This window comes from Apteryx mantelli, chromosome 1 (genome assembly GCF_036417845.1).
Source record: "Apteryx mantelli isolate bAptMan1 chromosome 1, bAptMan1.hap1, whole genome shotgun sequence".
Lineage (NCBI taxonomy): Eukaryota > Metazoa > Chordata > Aves > Apterygiformes > Apterygidae > Apteryx > Apteryx mantelli.
In genome coordinates this window covers 149726694-149745826 of record NC_089978.1, presented here as the reverse complement: position 1 = coordinate 149745826, position 19133 = coordinate 149726694, and the positions used below count along the sequence as shown (strand labels likewise).

Sequence of the window (19133 nt, the reverse complement as noted above, 5' to 3'; positions counted from 1 at the left end):
CATTAATTGTATTTGCAAAGTATGACTTCAATGGGGAGAGGAGGCGCACCTTCAGTGCTGTAGAATAGTCTCAGCTTTAGAACAGCTTTTAGCTGGGAGCTAAAGCGTTTTCCTGGGAAGAGTGACATGGATTTAAAAGCCCTTCCTCCTTCAAGCTGAAGAGGTTTGCTTGGTTCTTGGTGATGACAGAAACTAATTCCTTGTAATTCCTTGTTAGGCATGGCCCAAATGCAACTAATTCCTCAGGCCTCTGTGGGAGATCTCTGCAGAGGAACGTCTTGCCTGAGAACTCAGCTAGGCTTTGACGCATTTTAGGTTCTGTGCTCTTGGTTTTACTGAGATGGCAACAATTCTAAACGTATGCAAAACAGAAACGAGGTTGCAGGGAAATGTACTGGCAAAATTTAGTTGCCCAAGGAAGGAGCTTGGCAAAGCACATGTTGGGATTAGGTAGGATTTATGCGCCCAAATCCAACTTCAGATGCCTAACTGATTTTTATGGATCTGAGCCAATACAGGTCTAGCCATGCTGTATGTCCTTCTCTGCTAAAGAAGAAAACTGACTTTGCATGATGGAAGGTATGCACTATTCTCAAGACCAAATGCATTTGCTCTAGCTATGTCACGAGGAAGAAACGAGCAGGGTATAACTACCTCAGGAGCCCAAAATGCACGTGGTTTCCCCCATGCTGTTGCCAGGCAGCTTTCCACAGCCCTTCAGTGGAAGTCATTATTCACTTTTGCTCATCATCTAAAGGTTCTTGCTCTTAGGAGGGAAGGGAGCTGTTTATAGAATAACTTGTGCTTTCTCCAGTGTATCTTTTTCTGGTAGTCTATAAATCTCAGATGCTGTCAGTGGTAAGTGAAAATGAAGAGTATTGTTGGACAGGGAGGAATTCTTATCTTACCTCCAGTTACAAAAAGATAACTAAGACTTGCTCACATGTTCACTACTTTCCAGGTCTGAAGTATCTTGTGTGGGACAACTGTGTTCTAAGGCTTCGCCCACAAGGCGTGATGAGGACCAAGTCACATAGCAACTTGTTTTGTTGTACTTCATTTTTCGGAAGATGTGCATAATGGGGAGCAAGAGGAGGACAGTTGCCGTGCAGAATACTGACAGCTGTGAATTTCAGATTTTTGTGTGGATATAGGACTGCTACTGGACTTCCCAGTTTTACCCCTCATTTAGAGTGACTTTTTGAAGGGAAGTTTCCCTTATAAAGGTGATGGCCACAGCAGAGTTTCAGTAATTTACATTTTTCGTTTGTAACTTCAATCAAAGGTGTGCATAGCTATGTATGAATGCACATGTGATCAGATTATTCATGTGAATAAAAGTAAAAGTCTGTCATACCTTGACATCTTTTAGAGGAGAAGCACTCAGCTCAAGAAATGGTGTTGTTTATATCAAGAAAAAACATGGCATCACTTTACTCTTGCTTCTGAAGACTACATGTTCATATGAGAAATAAAAAAGTCCTGAAGCTGAGAGTCTAAGAAGAGTGTATATGCCCCTGGAGGAAATTCTACAAAAGTTTTAATTTCCTGTAGGAATGTGTGTCTTTAAAGACCCAATGGGAGATTAACAGCTATGGTGTCTCACATTTGTACTTTAAAATTCTGAGATTTGCGATGCATGTAAGCACTTCCACGGGGGGAGGCCGAGCCCGCCGTTGGTCAAGAAACTGATCCCGGATTCAAGAAGTGACGGACTCATTTCCTGGCGACATGAAGTGGGTTTTTTTTGTTGTTGTTTTTTTTTCTTTTGGCTCAGCTCTGGATCTGCTAAACAGACATGACTGTGTCAGTCCCCGCTGCAAGGTCTCAGGGGGCGGGAACCACCCGAGCTTCCCCCCCGAGCAAGCAGCGACCGTTACCCTGCAAGGCCGTTACCGAGCGCGCCCTCCCGCCCGCCCAGGCGAGGCCCCCCGGCACGACCGTTGCCGCTCGGGCCGCGGCTGCAGCCCGTGCCTTCCTCGCGGCTGCCTCCGCCGCGCTGGACGGTCCGGCCAGCCGCCGAGCAACTCGGCTTCCCCCCTCCCCGAGGGCCCGGGTGGTGGAGGGATGCCGCCCGGCGCAGCCCCCTCGCTGCCCTCCCCGAGCGCCGGGACGTCCCCCGCCGCCTGCCGCCCCGCCCCGCCGCCTGCCGCCCCGCCCCAACGGCCGGCGGCGCGCCGAGCGGCGGCGCTGGGGCAGGCGGCGCGCCCCCGCGGGCAGCGAGCCAGCGGCCGCGCGCGCCCCCGAAGCGGGAGGGGCGGGGCGGGGCCGGGGGCGGGGCGGTGAGCGCCGCCTCGCCCCTCCCCCCTCCCCAAGGTGTTGGCGGCAGCGGCGGGGACGCGCTCGCTCGTGCCCGCGTCCCCCCCTTCCCCCCCGCCCGCTCCCCTCCGCTCTCCCCGGCTGCGCGGGTGGCGGCGGCTCGGCCATGGCGGCGCCGGCGGAGCTGAGCGCGGAGCGGCTGCGGGCGCTGCCCGGCAGCTGGAGTTACGGGATCAGCCAGGGCGGCCGCGTCTTCTTCATCAAGTGAGTGCGGGGCCGGAGGGGAGCGGAGCGGCGCGGAGAGGAGCGGCGCGGCGGGGCCGGGCGGGGCGTGCGGGGGGGGGGGCGGCGCGGCGGCGGCGGCGGTGCTGGTGCTGTGCCTGCCTGACTCGGTCCGTGTGTGCGTCCCCGCAGCGAGGAGGCGAAGAGCACCACCTGGCTGCACCCGCTCACCGGAGAGGCCGTGATCACCGGGCACCGCCGCAGCGCAGGTAAGAGCCGCTCCCGGGGGGGGCGGGCGCCCCCGGCCCGGCCGCCGCCCCCCCGCGGCCCCGCCGCCTCCCCCCGCGGGTCCGCGCTCGCCCCGCCGCGCCGCGCCCGGCCGCCGGGAGCCCCCTGGCGCCGGCAGCGCCCCGCGGGCGCCTTCGTGCCGCGGCGGTCACCCCGGGCAACTCGGCATCCCGCCTCGCCCGCTGCCCCCTCGCTCGTCGCCGTTGTTCGTCCCTGGGTTGAGCGAGAGCGAGGGGACGGTGCAGCCTTGCGTTCCTGGCTGGTCGTCATTAGTGTGCTCCTCGGCTCGCTCTTAAGAGGATTTCCTGCCCCCCTGCGCTGTGCAATCTCTTCTTTTTTCTTTTGCTCTCTTCTGGTTGCCTCGTATCACCCCTGTAATATTGTGCCGTTGCCATTAGAGAGCTCCTTATTGCTCTCATGCTTTCTGCAGGTTACCCAGGTTATTCACCTACGCAGCATCCTTTCTCAGTTCAGCTTCAAACCACGCATCTTAACTCTGTTTCCAGCAATATGTAGATATAACCATGATAGGTACACTAGAAATGTACAGGCTGATTCCACTAAGCATAGTCACCCAGAAACCCTCTTCCTCCCTCCACTTCCATCTAGGCTGAGAGTGTGGGTGGTTTCTAAGTGACTGAAAGAGGTGGAACAGGTAGGAGGAAAAGCGACTGAAACATTAGGAATAACTTGGAGGAGGGTGAAATCAGTCGTCTTTGCTACTGCTGTTTGTTCCAGTCTGAAGTAGCAGCAGGAGGTGCTGGCAGAGGAGGATTTACAGCAGACACTCTGGAGACCCAGAGCTAAACTCCGACTGCTGGAGCTGCACACGGGCTGCGTATGCCACTGGGAGGTGGTGGAGCATAGTTATAAGTGCAGTTGTTTCTATGTATGTAATCGCTTGAATAGTCACAGGAAAATCTGCAAGTGACTATATCAGATTATTTGCTTTTTATGTCTGATTAATGCTTATGCATAAAGAAATTAGACATAGTCTTTTAGAAAACTGTGGACATCTTTCTTTTGTGAGGGGAGAATAGTTTGAAGAGCATTAGTCTCTGGCTATTACAACTTGGCAGTTTTATCTGCAGTGAAGGGCTATAGCTTGTAAGTCATTGAAAGCCAGGAAATAGAACTACTGATTGTTATCAGGCTCTTCTTTCCCCCTGTTCTAGTACTCAGATTAACTGAGAAACTGTCCTTCAGCTTCAGTGATAGGCATGGGGGCAGATGAATGTCAGGTGCTTTGCTTGCTGGACATTAGCATTAGCTGTGTATTCATTTTTCTTTCAAATTGCTACCAGTGGCTCTGCTGACTGGCTATTTCCCAGTAATTTTCTAAATGTCTTATTCGTTCTTGGCACTAAGTGCCTTTGAAAGGAAATACAGTTGGCTGTATCTGGAGGATTGTATGCAACATAGGAGAGGGTTATTATCAGGTAAATTAAACTTCATTCTGAACACTGTGTGAGGTATGACCTTATATATACTGATAATGATTTGTTGATCAGATATTGAAGCATCCACAAAACAAACCAATTTCTGTATTTTTCCTCTTTCATGTGTATGTTAATTCATATCTCTCTATATATAGATATAATCAAACAGATTAACTCTGGGCTATATATCTTGTTTTGCCCTGACCATCGTTTTGGAACCTAGTCAAAATGTGTTTATATTGAGAGTTTTGAATGAATAACACTTCTTTGGGAAATGTATGCTATTGTAAGGCTCTTTATTTAATAATACTGTGAATATTTACTGGACTATGTGGAAAGCTTTGTCCTCCTTTTAGAACTGAAGTGCTTTTTATTCTTTGAGATATTCAGTCCTAGAAAGGTATTCCTTCTGCAAAGTTCATATAGCAGTCATAAATACTTCTGCTAGAGCGACTTCCTGTTTGCTGTACTTTGTCCTGTGCTGTTATCAAAAAACACCTTGATTTAACCCCCCCCCCTTTTAGAGAAGACAGCAGTGAAGTAAAAAAGACAGCCAGAGCAAATCAGTAAACAAGAAAAATGACATAGTCCAGACTGAGTAGCTTTTTCCTTTTAACTGGGAAATACATTGTTGCTTTTATATTTACATGAGTGAGCCCTACATATGAATTATTGTTTTCATGAACTGGGACACTTTTAAAGGCAGTGAGGTATCCAGAGTCGCAAAGAGGTGCCCAACATCTTCAGAGCTTCCATTACTTCAGGAATCTGTTAATTGAAAAAAACAGACCACTGGCTTTTTCCACAGAGATTTTTTTTTTATATGTGGGCTCCTGACTCTTAAGACTGGTACTCAGCAGAGAAGGAAAAAACTCTACCCCCTTCCTCCACTAGGTTTGCATTGAAAATTATTTTCATATAAAATTGAATAGAGTTGTAAACACTTCAGGAACACTTGTTAGTCGCATCAGTGGTGGAATTATGCTAGTGCAAAATAGCTCTGTGGTGTAGTTGGTATCATGCCTGTTAAGATGCTTGTGACTTGCATGTAATGCAAACTCGGTAAATTGATTTTGTTTAGATCTCTACGTCTATCAAGTAATTAGATGCTACTGAAGTTTAAAGCAGAAAGAACTGACGATAACCATAATTTCTAATTACTGGTCAAGGGAAGGAACATTATTAAATAAGGACACACTTAAAACCTTTGAGAAAGAGAAATTCAAGTCACGTTTTCATCATGTTGGTTCTCTTAGATTACAGAGTTTAAGCTGAGAAAGTCTTGTGAGCCAGCTTTAAGATATTTATTAATAGTACTAAATGCTTTCTGTATGTGGAAAAAGATGCACAATATTTTAACTGCCTTAGTATTAGGGAGTAGACCAGTATGGGTGGCATCATTTCAAAAGTTAATTAGAATGTTTTGTTGCTTGTTTTCCAGACTTACCCACAGGTTGGGAGGAAGCTTATACTTTTGAAGGTGCAAGATATTATGTAAAGTAAGTTGAGTGTTTATCTGTCACAATCCTGTAATTTTAAATTGGTTTGTCTAAATGTTACTGTAGTCTTGAATATATTCCAAGCTAAATGTAAATGTTATACTATAAATCTAAAAGGAGTATGCAAGCTTTGTTTAATAAATTCTGCATTGCTAAAACAATTTCTTGAGTTTTGGTATAAATACTTTAATTAAAGCTGCTTAAGGATTCAGAGTCAAGTCAAAGTAAATTTCTGCAGTGAGTGTAACCATCTATCAACAAATGCCTGTGCAAGTCAAGAAATATCTTGAGTTTGTCTGTGTGTTTATATGACACTTGTGTATACAGTGTCATGCTCTAAATGCTTTCAGAAAGGCAAGATCTTATTTTGTTATTAGGAAAAGAGTTCTAATCCAACCTTATTCTCTAGTAATTACGTTTTATTTGATTAAAGCCAAACAGAAGATTTAATGTGACTGTGATTTTGCAGACCTCCTGTATCAGCTTCTAATGTCTTTTTCAGTATTTTTTTTTAATCTAGATTTTTAGTGTGTGTTCAGGAGTGTGTCTGCTTTGGTAGGTTTGCTGTATTGGTTTTTGGAATTAGATGCATAGAAATAGAGCTCTTATGCAGAAGTTCAGAGATCATGTTAGTCAGATCTGTACAAACTTCCTACAAGTTGTTCTTCTTGAAATGATCAGACCACCCTTATCTGGAAAAAATTAAAGTGGTGCCTAGATACATTTGTTTAGTTAATATGCTGCTTTTGCTTATTTAAGGACCTTTAACAAATTACAGACTTTTTTCAATTCATTCAGAAATTTTTCCTTACTACACTGTGTGTTTGGTTTGCCATCTTTAAGTTAGTAGTGTCACCAGTGGGATAATTTCTGTGAGTGAGGATTGCTAACGGTAATAGAGCTTGTAGACTGCAGGTAGGTTTTTTTGTGTCTTACTAACAGTGTTGGCCAAAAGGTGGCTAATCTGTTTAAGTTGCGTGGTAGATGTTGTGAGATGGGTATTATGTAAGTGTTTGCATGGTTTATTTTACATGGCATGGCAGGTCTTCCCATACAGATATGATAGTGTTTGATCATAATTGTGAACAAACTTCAAAAAAAATATACTAAAGGTTAATGCTCTAAAAATACAATCAGAACTGGTGCCGTGCTGTCTAGAAAGGGCCTTCTTGTTAATAGACTAGGGTTTGTTTCACTTCTTTTAACTTATGTTGCAGTAACATTGTATAACAAACAATGAAAGTTTCACCAGGCTGAGCATACTAAGGAACATACTAAGGATTTCATCTCCAGCTTTCTATTCAGAATGTTAAATACAGAAGAGGGAAACTTAAAAATGTTTTTGTATGTATATAATACATTAAAAAATCACTCATATACTTTTGGATTGATCTAGTTAACACAGAATAAAGCTATGAACAATGTGTTGGCTATAGTAACAGGAAAGCAGCAACTTCATTTTTCACTGAAGAATAAAAACATGCATGTGGACAGCTATTGTAGAGTGACTGATGTGCTGAAAGCTTATGCACAAATGTGCTGAGTGGTAGCTTGTTTGTGTACTCTTGTCCTTGTAAGGTTTTGTGTTCAAGGTGTTGTCATAACTGTCAGGATATGCATTTAGCTGATAGTTTTGCTGATAGTCAACACTAAATAGCTCTGTTCATATTAAAAAAATTGTGCTGCATCTCTGAAAACATGTTGCACAAACAACACTCCTCTGTGATTTGAAAGGTGTGGGAGGATAGTAGAGATAGTAATGTCAAGTCTACTGAAAGGTTCACACGGTACGACCACTTTGGCATCCTTAGTTAAATATGTGTTTGTTGTTCCACAAATGTAGCCTCTCAGGCAGAGTTTAAACTTCTTCCCAACGATAGCTTCTCCTTTTAAAGTTGCCTACCATTCAGCTCCAGCAGTGCTAGGGAAGATGTGAGAGTGAGTGTAGACAGGGCGACAACATTATAATCACTGTCTTCTAATGTTATGCAGGGTAACTCTAGATGATATGTTGGTTATAATAATTGTAGTTGTCTGTGTCTGAACTACCATGGTGCTCCCCCATGGGTGGGAAAAAGCATGTGTTGTTATGACCTTGTCTATACAGGCATCCCCATGTGCAGATTTTTACCTGCAACCTGCTCATTTGAATGTTCTGATCCTTTAAAATGAACTAAATACTAATATTTGTTTTATTTTGTTGACCACAGTGCAGTAAAACTATGTTAAAAGCAAAAGTGTTGTAAACTTGTTTGTGGTCTGGTCTCAATGAAATATGTTGTTTTATGTTCTGGTAAAAGTTACAAATAAAAACTGAGGGAATGAATGTTAATGAAACTATTGATGTGTTCAGCTATGGGAAACTTGGCTGTAGAATTTCTGTAATGTGTCCAATAAGAGTTATACATGAAGGATAGTCAAGTTTCCTGATCACATAAATAATTTCACCCAGCTTCTGAGGCACGAATTCAAATATGTGGGTTGAATAAAAATATTTAACATCCTTGCTTTATGGTAAGATCTTATGCTAAACTGTGTTTGAAAATAAAAACCTTTTGAAAATGATTTTTATGGTTCTTTAATAATAGGTCTTCACTGTTCCAAGTGGGTGTGTCACTGAATCTATTACTGTGTTTTTTTTCTAGCTTTGATGTAGTAAACAATGTATAATCAAATTGGGATAATGTTGAGAGGATAATCGCCGTCTAAATCTTAACATGCCTTGGATTGGCGTTTCAAACAAATGACTCGTGTAAAACAAATAGTCACCGTTTGGTATTTACTTAGTCTGAAAATGAAAATACACATCCCAACAAAAATAAGGAGTCCTTTAAAAATAATCACATTTCAATGCAGTCTGTATCCTGAGTCATTTGTTTGAAACGTTTTTTTTTCATGACAGAGTTTGTTCTGCCTTTAAAAAGGAAATATATTGTAAAGCTGCAACAGGTGAAGAGTTATGTGCATTGCATAGCAAAGTTTTATTTTTGCATAAGGTTATATTAGTAAGTTGATGCTAGCTAGGACTTTGACCTTTCTCACATTATTTTTTTTTTTCTTTTTTTGGATTGGTAGAAGAATTGTAGTACTTGGTAATGACAGAGGTTTTTACCCCCCTCTGGAAACATGAAGGACCAAGCATGTGTGTGTGTTTTGGTTGCTGTTGCTGTAGGGGTTTGGGGTTTTTTTGTTTGTTTGTTTGTTTTTGTTTAACCAATATTTTCTCAGTCGTTGAATGTTAAGTATAGATTAATTTAGGTGACTAGCCAGTTATTTGGAATAAAAAATAGTAGAATGCCTTAATATTTTGCATATGTTTTCATGAGAACTGATCACATTTAAACTGTTTTGTCCCGTTGGGAGGGAGAAAATCTGTTTTATGTATCCTTAATATTAGAAATGGGCACAGACAGCTCTTCCTCATTCCTCAGTGGGAACTCTCTCATTAAACTTTTCTGAACTAATACTTGGTTTGAGTGTAATCTCTGTTCATTTAATAACTAAACTTTTATCTTGAATGCAGGACTTTTTAATATGTAGAGCTATATGATTGTAGAACTGACACACTCAAATATGAGTTCTGATAATTAGTTCATTGATTTTTTTTTTGTCACTTGAATATTGAATCTTGTGTTATATCAAGTAAAATAAGGTATGGGAAGAGTCAATTTGAAAATGATGCCATTACATGCTGAAAAATTAGAGATTTTCCTTTGAACTGCCTAGAACATTTCTTTCATTGGGCTATTTGTTTATGCATAGTGTATTGGGTAATCATCATTAGGTCTGGAAAGTTAAGGGCTTTATCCCCCAAACAGATTTGATTTGGATAGTGGTATGGGAGGGAAGCTTAAGTTACTAATAAGTAAGTGCATAAGAAAATGGACCCATGTGACAATCCCCATATGATACTTTATTAATAGAGAAGGTGTGTACATGGTTACTGGTTTCAGACCTCTTGCCTATGAAGTTTAATGAGAATTTTAGACTTGATGTTTCTAGTAACTTGTGATGTCTAATCATTAGGCACCAATGTACTGTTTTCTTGAGCGCTATAAAATTTACATAAATGTGTCTGTATGTGTATGTATGTATACATTTTTATTTACCTATGTTTAAAAAAAAGAAAAACTTGCTGTTGCTTAGAACCACCAGACTATCTAAACTCAGGTATTCACTTGCCTTGCCCTTCCCCTGCCTGGAGTGCTGAACCTATGAGGATTTTTAGGATTTTTGTATTGATTTTTAAACCTGTTTTATGTTGTTTAGCTTGTATAGTTTACCAAAGTTGTTTAAAAGTCAATCCAAGGATGCTAGTGCAGAATTTTTGCACCAGTATAATTTGGCTTCTATAGAAGTATCTTTATATGAGCTGTTCAGGTGTTAGAAATGTAAAATTTCTTGACTCTGCTGTAGCACTGATGTTTTTTGGACAGTACAAAAGCTGATTAAGTTTGCAAGGTAAATGCCCTTAAGGACTTAAAAGAATTAAGAAAGTCAGAGTTGCATTTTAACGTTTTGTGTTGAAGCTTAAATTCTCCAGCATTCATCCAAACAATGTTTGCCCCTTGCTTGCTGAAGCAAGACATTGGCAGACTCAAGTCAAAGCTGAGGTGAGTTCACTGTTAAATTAAGTAGACGGTTTGCATGCTTTTATAAAGGCTTTTTATCAATACAGGTTTGCTTACTGTAGGCATGTAGCTTGGAAATTTGGAAGGTAAGAAATTTATTGGGCAGTTAAGTGAGATAATAAGCTCTCATTCAGCCTTGAGTTTCTGGTGTTTATTAAAATAAACCTATGCTGATTAGGTATTCAGCTTTTGTTTGAACCTTTGTGTTTGTGTGCATTTTAAAGATCCTCTCCCATTCAGCTGAGAAGTTGTGATAAAAGAAACCTAAAGTTCTCCAGAAAAATCAAAGAACTAGACATGCTTGCAGACAAGCCCCTTCCAGAGGGGAAAAATTGCATTTGAAAAAATAAGAATAGCTCTGATTGTCTTTCTCCAACAGAAGGAAGCAGTGCAGCTCCTGCAAACTGAGTTGTTTTTGGTTTCCTCTGACACAAATTTGTTTTACTAAAATTAAGGAAAGACTGAAGTTCACTCTTGGCCTTCATTGGGTCCTTTCTTTCCTGGTAGGATGTCTCTAGATCAAATAATGGCACGTGGGTAAATAAAGTGTCACATAACATTACAGCAGACTAACCTGCTACCTTTTACCTTTGAAGTGGGCAAAGCTGTTCCAAAAAGAAGAACTTCTTAGGAATGCCACTGAATTTATTATCCATTTTAACATTTACTTTTTATTTTGCTGAATATTTCAAGAACCAAAAATGCTTAGTGTGGTGAGTGCCTTGCTTGGGCCCTTGCTTGCCTGGGGAATGCTCTGGCACTTCACAGTGCTGCCGCTCTGTGAAACGTTTTCTTGTGCTGTGTTAGACCTGCTGCTGCAGTTTTCCCTGTAGGAAGGATGGAATTGTGCTTCCTAGGAGCCCTGGGAGAAGCACATGTTCTCGCTCCATGGGAAAAAGAAAAATGCGAGGAGGCAGAAAGAAACCAAAAGGATATTTGTCTGAGGATGGTGCTGTGGAGGAGTTGTGGAAGGGACTGGCTGTGCAAGAGGAGCACAGCAGTGGGAGGGGAAGGAAGAACAGGTGAACAGGTGCGATGCAGAAACTGGGAATGGATGTTCCCAGGTTATAGATACAGGAAGAAATGGCTGAGGGTCAGAAGAGGAGAGATAAGGCTTGCATCTGAGAAGCAGCTCACGGCGGGGGATGCAATAGGAAGAGGATGAAGGGAGAGAATGTGGAGAACCGAAGGAGACAACTGTGAAGGTGGGACTAGCTGCAGAAAGAGGAGGAGTGGGGGCCAAACCAGGCAGAAAGGAATGGTGGCAGTGGAAAGTTAGTAAGAGGAAGAGGGGGGAGAATTAATTTCCTAGGAGCAAACTCAGTGGAATTTCTCCCAGAGGGAAGGGTGGCAAAAGTTCACCCTGCAAAAACACATTTTCTGACTCATGTGCAGGTCTGACAGGGCCTATTACCCCTAGCCTATGAACCTGTTTCAAAGTTAATCTGGCAGGTAGAATACCAATGTGAAAGTTAAAAATTATTGTGCTTCTGAAATCTCTTTTTGAGTGTGACGTATCTGGTGGCTGTTCTGAGCCGTCTCTTTTCTGAAGTGTGTTTCTAAATTAGGTAATGTCTTGAATGCTTTATTCTTTAAAAGATAGACTTGAAACCATGGGAGAACTTTTTTTTTGTTTTGTTTCACTGTCTTGAATAGTTTAAAATTTTTGATACCTCTAAACAAATTAGTAAGTTAACTTGAGCAGTTTTAGATTCATAGTTTTGGAAGTGGTAATATTTTTTCCTACCTTTTGTATTATTAGCTTATTGAGTTGATAATGTCAGAGAAAGCTAGTATATACTTTAAGATACTATTACTGTGAAGTGAATTCTTCTGTGGTCTTTCAGTTTTGGTGTCCACAATGTGTGAAGGGTGGTGAAAAACAAAGAAAATGCTGATCGATCATAACTTTGCGTAGGTGGCTGTTGCAATGTTATATGAATATAGTAATGCATTGTTCTCCTCCCACCTCCAACCTCCAGGAGAAATATGTCTGAACTGATATGCTCTCAAAGTATTATTCTGGGGGCTTGTATCAGTATTTCCTCCTCCTATTCCATCAGGCGGCTGTTTAGATTCTTTTTCTCTTCCTCATCTTAGTACCCATGTCGTGCTGTACCTTGAATTAAGTGCCACTGCTAAAAATGGCTGAACTGGCAGGCAAAAGTCTTGTGAAATTTTCCAATAGAAAAATATACTTGGTACAGTTACGATTCAGTAAAACCTTTGCAGGTCAAATTTTATCCAGTGTACATTATATGTTTTGCTTTTACTTAAAGGCACTGTGTGCATTTTTTTTTTTCCCCTGTGGTCTGTAAGTGTTTGTATTGTATTGGATCAAAACTACATTCTGTTGTGGTGCTGCACTAAGCCTACTTTTCCAGCATATGTTTATGTTATACTAGCTCTTATGATAATGAATTACACTTTCATTAAACCTGAGATAGACTTTGGCTTGGCAGTTGAGAGTGATCTTCAGTTTGCCTCTGTGTGTATCAGAGAGGGAGAATTCCTGTGAAGCTGCAGGCAAACATCAGAAGCAAAGCTCCACAGCTCTGGCTGCTGGGATTTCTGCCAGCGTGGTGCCTGTATGTGTTTTTTCTGTGTTTCAGTAAGTAGATACCTAAATCTGAACACTTCTCCTTTCTTTCTTCTTCCTTTTGTCTTCTTTATCTTGAAAGTGGAAGATAGGTGTTTCTCTCTGCTGATTTCACATGCTCTTGCGTCTGGTTGAAGGGAAAGTATCCTCTGCCAGTGATGTTGGAAGGAGAGGTTTCATCAGTAGCCACTTTCAAATATATAGAAGTTTTCGAATGGGAACTTGGTAGCATAGTCACCCCAACAAAACTGGGAAAGACTCCCACTTCCCAGTACTGCATAGGCCAGGGAATTTTCAAAGGTCTTCTTCAATTTTGCTGTATGAAGTTGAGAACCAAACCAGTTTTGCCTTTACTGCAAGGGGAAATGGATAATGAAACAGGTTCATCTGTTCTTTTTGAACAGCTGATCTGTAGAAACTGCAGAATGGCAAAATATTACCTATAGAGTAAAAAGTAGTCATTGTTTTTTAGTGGTACTTATAGTAATTGCAATATTTAAAAAAGCAGCAAAAAGGTGTAAAAAGGTGTTTACAGTGTTGCATTTTTCTGCTCTGTGCCTGTAAAACTGGAGCTGAATCCTCAGCTGAAATCCGTGAAGTGAAAAAAAAGGTTTTCAGATAGGGTTTTGAGTGCCTGTATGGCCTGTGATGGTCAATGAGCTTAATGTAAACAATTAGCAAAATGCTTGCATATCCGGGGCACTTCAGAAGTTTCTCCATAGCTATCTCCGAGGTGACTTAATAAGGGCAGTTATTTGTAGGGAAAGATATCCTTTAAAATTAGCTTCCTATTTTTTCTCTTCCAGAATCTATTACAAATCATGTTTAGTAGAAACAAATACTTAAAGAACGAATTTTGTGCTTTATTAGCTGCAAACATGTACATGACATGGTGTGTCAGACCAGGTAAGAGGAATCATGGTAAACAAAGGTGTTTGAAAGGAAGATATGAAGTGAATATTTTGATTTAAAATGCCATCTTCTGCATCTTTCAGGGAAATCATTTCAGTCCCAGTATTTCATGGAATTTCTTCATATGTTCTTTAATACTCACTTAGAGTCGGTGGGACCATGGAAGTTGTATCAACTCTGCAAAAAATACAGCTTTTGATGCCTTTATCTGAGTTGTACTACTAGCCAAATTCTGTAATTTTATATTGTTTTCCTATATTTTTTGTTTGTGTTAAATTCTACAAGCTAAGCAGCTGCTGACAAATGTCCCATATCTATCATTTTTGAGACTATCTTTTGGAATGTATAAAAACAGATGACAGCATCTTGACAGTTTTCAATACACCTCATTTATAGGAAAGGCAGAAAGCTCAGTTTGAAATAAAATGTTGTAAACAACAAGAAGTTGCTTTCAAATCCCTGGGGAAAAAAATCTTTAATCTGTGATTAGATGTTGAAAATGACAATTTAGCCAGCTTTCCTCTCTCCATCAAGAAACTAAGACTGCTGCTGTTAATTTTTTTATATGCTGGCTATGTCACTTTCTAAGGCTACTTTCCTTTGTATCTTTCCATGTACAAAGAGAATCCTGTAGGTATATTTAAAATTTCTTGATTGAAACCTTTGCTAAAGACTGATATCGACGGCCGAGAAGGAAAATTCCAAACAAAAGTATGTGTTTGAGCAATCAGTGTCATAACATTAAATGTTTATTTTCATAGTTAATTCATTTTAATCAGAATAAAGATGCAAGTTAAACCTGATTAGAAATCCATATAATCTTTTCAGAGCTTAAACCTCTTTTACAGTAGAATCTTTACCTTTTATGCTTGATGTGGGTGTCGGTTGTGATTTCAGTATTGATTGTTGTGGGATCAGGCATTCTTGGTGTATCTGAGTGAAGAGACACAGAATTCTTCCTTTTACTAACCGATCTACTTTTGCAGAAAGAGTGCGTTGCTACCTTTTTATTATTTTTACAGAATTAAGAGCATTTGACATTTGAGCCAATAATTTTTTTTGTTGGCTGAATTAAATATCTAATAGTATCTTTAAATACAGTGGATGTGTGTATCACTATATTAAAGATATCTTAGATGTTTAATTTGGCCAACAAAAAAAATATTGGCTTATGCGTCAAATGCTCATCCTTGATCAGGTAGGAGATAGTTTTTAGAATTGTTCTGTAATAATTTTGAGTAAGATGGCACAAGACTTCCACAAACAAGTATATTTGGTGCCAAAACGTTTGTAGGGACAATCTACTGCTATAAAACTTAAGAGGAATGTCTTACATATTAGGTATGTGTAATGGCTGCAACCATGAGCAAAGCTTGTTCACCATGAGCTGCACAAGTGCATGCTGAAGTGTGAAGGACTGGTACTTTCCTCAGACTTTAATACTGTCCTCTCTTTTTTCTTGCCAAGGATTTTTGTCACTGAGGCATTTCCACATTTTCTTCCTACTTAAGACTTGTTTGTTAAGGAATGATGGGTGAAATCTGAGAGTTTCTATCTGTTTTAATACAGATATCAGTCTTTTGAGTTAGTAGTTTGTAGTCAGTACAAAAATACGGACTTAGGGTTTCTTCTTTTCTCTGTATACAAGTAACTACACAATGCTGCTGAGCCTTGAAACAAAAATATTTTCTGATACCTGCCATACATTCTCTCTCCTTCTTCTGTCCCTCCTTGCTCTCAACTTCAGATAAAAATGAACTGACAGTACTACAGTTGGCAAGTCTATTTAATAAAATTTGCCTTGAAGTAGTGTAGAAATGAGACTAGAAGGGAGCAGTGAGAATCGTTTTAACACTGTTGGAATAGGTGGACCGATTTTTATTATCAGTCTAAGCCTTGTATTTCTTCTGCCATTCTTGTCTGTCTGCTAATTCAATTTCTAAATGGAGATTACTTCTAGAAACTAAACTAAAAACTCTCCCAGGTTAAAACTTTCCCTAGGGTGTTTGCCACAATGTTTAAAAAAATCTCCTTCTGAAAAGCAGATAAACAACAAAAAAACTAAATCTGCTTAATAATCTAGCTGAGTACGATACGAAGTACACGGTAAACAGCATAAAATACAAAGTCTTGGAATTATTTGGGTGATACCCAGTAGTCTGGGTGAAGTGGCTTCTGTTTAAATATAAATGAAATGAAAAGATATCCTTTTGGCCCTCTCATTGCCAGTAGTGGTTTTAATAGTTCACAGGAAGAACACGTTACTGTTTTTCATGCCTTTTTTTTACCCACCCTTTACCCCAAATTTCCTACATGGAACATTCCATTTTGCTTCACTTCTAAAATATAAAAAGATTTCTAGAAAAAGCCAAACCTTTTCCTGAAGTGCTGTTTATTCTTGTATTGAGAATAGATCCTAAGTGTAACACTGAAGAGATTTTGTAATTGACTTCATTATAGAGCTCACTCTATTGTGGCTTTTGTTAAACTTCAGGTGAGAGTGCCAAACCTGTCTAACAAGAAATTCAGGATTTCTGTTGCTTCTGATTTTTCACTTTGTGGTTTAAAACAACAAAAAGTCCTATCAAATTCAGCAGTCAATTCACATGCCAGTGCTTTATTCTCTTCATTATAATCTTTTATTTGGGTTCCTGCTGCTTCAAAACATTTTTGAGCTCTAATATATAAGTTAAGTGAAAATTTTTCTTTTTTTGATGGTGGGAAAGAACTATGTGAAGTGAGGTGAGACAGAGGTAAGAAATTTCTGTTGATGTAAGCAGTAATGTCCTATTAGCTTGCAGGTGGGGTTTGTTGTGTTTCAGAGCCCTGAAGTGATTTGAACTTGGGCTACCTGAGAGATTGCAACTGGTTGAGGAGTTGGAATTATTTATGTTCTGTTTTTTAAAAAAGAGAGAGACAGGGTATTTTGCAATCCTCATTCATTAATTAAGACCCCCCCCCCCCTTTTGGCTTTGAGATGGGATTTGGTAAACATTAAAGCAGGCAGAAGAGCACTCAATGAAGGCTTAAGGTGTTGTCATTTTAGGCATGTATTTTAATCAGCGTTAATTTTCACAAGAATAATTCAATTTCAATAATTTTGTTACTTTATTTGTTTAAAAATTACCTTGTACAATTGGGAAATATGGTTTTCAAATACAATATGGTAACTTAAGGTTTTTATTGAGTTTTTCAATGAGGTAGAGAAAAGAATCTGGAGCTGATTCAGAACCTGCATCTCTTATATACAAGGCCTGGTGAAACTATACAGGAGATTGTATAGCCGGTAGTGTGAATCTGTAAAGAACAAACATAATTTTTCACTTGTTTGAAGATGGAATAAGCACTTTTCGGAAAATATTGGCTTGAATTTGCTGTCTGGCTCTTGTATTCGTATCTAATGTCTTTGCAGAAGTAGGGACCTAACTGAGGGCTTATAATGAATGGGGGGTGAATGCACTGGGAGTTGATTTAATGGATGAATTTGACAGGTATATCTTACAACTGCAGTGGGAATGGTAGAAAGCAGACTTTATAGGTGTGTGTGGGGGGTTGTTCTTGTGTGTTTTTTTTGTTTGTTTGTTTTTTTACTTCCTGTCCGGATTTAATATAAGTAGGACGACCACACCAGGAACTTGGATGCAATGCAGACAAAGCTGTAGTGGGCAGCTGTTAATTTCTTCTGAACAAGCATAAATATTCCAAGTCTTTTTTTGTTGTTTGTTTGTTTTCCTTAATTTGAATTGAAATAATTTTGCTCTTTAGTAGTTTAAAAGACTGTGCACACTACTAATTTGGAAAATTAGGGACTTACTTCTAGCAGAAAAAACAAATGTCTCCAAGTCTTGTCTCCTAATTTTTTTTCTTCTCCTTCTATCCTTCCTTACCCTTTTTTTATTTTTATACATGTGCCCTTCTCATTCACCCCACTCTTTTCACCATTATTCTGCTTGCTTCCAGCACTGGTAGCTCGAGCAGGGTTAGACATGGTCTTCCCCAATTCTGACAGCATGCCAGATTTTCCTAAGGGGAATGTAAATACTGTGAGGTCAATTCCGTATCAAATGCCTGCAGCCTGAAATGAGCCCTCCAGGATCTTTTGCTGTTTAGTCAAAATTAGGGCTTGCTCATGATACGATACTGAATATTGAAAAGTCAAGACTTTGATGTGGCATGCTTTCCAAATTTTTTTTTTGTTACTTTAATTAAGCTTACTTTTTTTCCCCTAGACTAAAAGCTAAAGAGAATGAGCACTAGGGACAGCTCTCTCTAATCATAGTAATTAGTAGATGTGTTTAAAAACTCTCACTCTACTGATGGATTACTTTACTTTTTTAAAAGTTGTAACCCACAGAGACTGATGTATGTGCACACATTCTTACCTGCAACATATCTAAAACAGAGGTGATATTTAAGCATTGAACTAATATACTTTTGGTAGTGAATAAAATCTTCAACCCATCTGCTCTTTCAGGTTCCTCCTTACCTTCTTTCCTCCCTTTCTCCCCAAAAAGGACTGGTGGGGAGAGAGAACTAATAAACTTACCTGTTTACAAACAAGCAATTGGCCTTTGCTCTGTTAACTTTTTCCTGTATTTCATACAAACCTTTCCATTTCAGTCTGTTAGTCATCCTTTTGAGGGGGATCTGTGCTATGTATTTCCTTTAGATCAGGGATGCTCCTTAACTGGCTATATGGTAGTTTGAATTACTTGCATCTGCATGCTACGAAGGACTTCATGCAGCACTTTTCCTGGTTTTACAAGGAGAGAAAGTATAGATTAACAATTGAACTTAAGCTTTTTGCCTTGTAGTGCTGTCACTAGATTAACCTAGGTTAGGCATCTATGTCTTTTGAACTGTTGTCTCTCACAGGTGGTCTCCCATCAGTTTTGGCAAAGGAATCCATCCAACTGATGAATCGACATGTACAGAGACTCTGGGTGCTCTGTACAGTGTTAATGGGCAAGTGAAGGATTGGATTGTTCTGTGATGCATTCTGCTGGCCAGGCCACGACAACAGCGATTCATTCTCTATTGCAACTCCAGGTCTCTTCAGATGTCATGGTAATGTTACTGTGAAAACTCAACATAAAATTATGACTTACAGTTGAGGAATTTTTGCTTGCTTTATAGGGAAGCTGTTTTCTTTTTGGGAAAAGATATAGTGTTGTGGTCATTAGAGAAGTACAAACTGCTTTACCAGGAACATTACAAAAGTACTGTCATGTTTTACCAACACATCTGTGGTTTTGTGTGGGAGGCTTTCATGATATTCAGCTGA

At 40.1% G+C, this 19133-nt stretch overlaps 1 protein-coding gene across 12 annotated transcripts in view; it reads left to right on the top strand.

Moving 5' to 3' along the window:
- The first annotated feature begins 2319 nt into the window (after positions 1-2319).
- Positions 2320-19133, top strand: part of PLEKHA5 (pleckstrin homology domain containing A5) — a 178108-nt gene continuing 161294 nt past the window's right edge. For 10 of the 12 annotated variants that reach the window (XM_067306427.1, XM_067306442.1, XM_067306466.1 and 7 more), the window contains exons 1-3: positions 2320-2523; positions 2674-2750; positions 5650-5707. In XM_067306427.1, coding sequence (XP_067162528.1) covers positions 2426-2523; positions 2674-2750; positions 5650-5707 — 233 coding nt within the window. In that variant the 5' untranslated portion in view covers positions 2320-2425. Of the gene's footprint in view, positions 2524-2673; positions 2751-5649; positions 5708-18865; positions 18917-19133 lie in introns of those variants that run through there. The other 2 variants (XM_067306458.1, XM_013947655.2) reach the window with 2 other exon arrangements.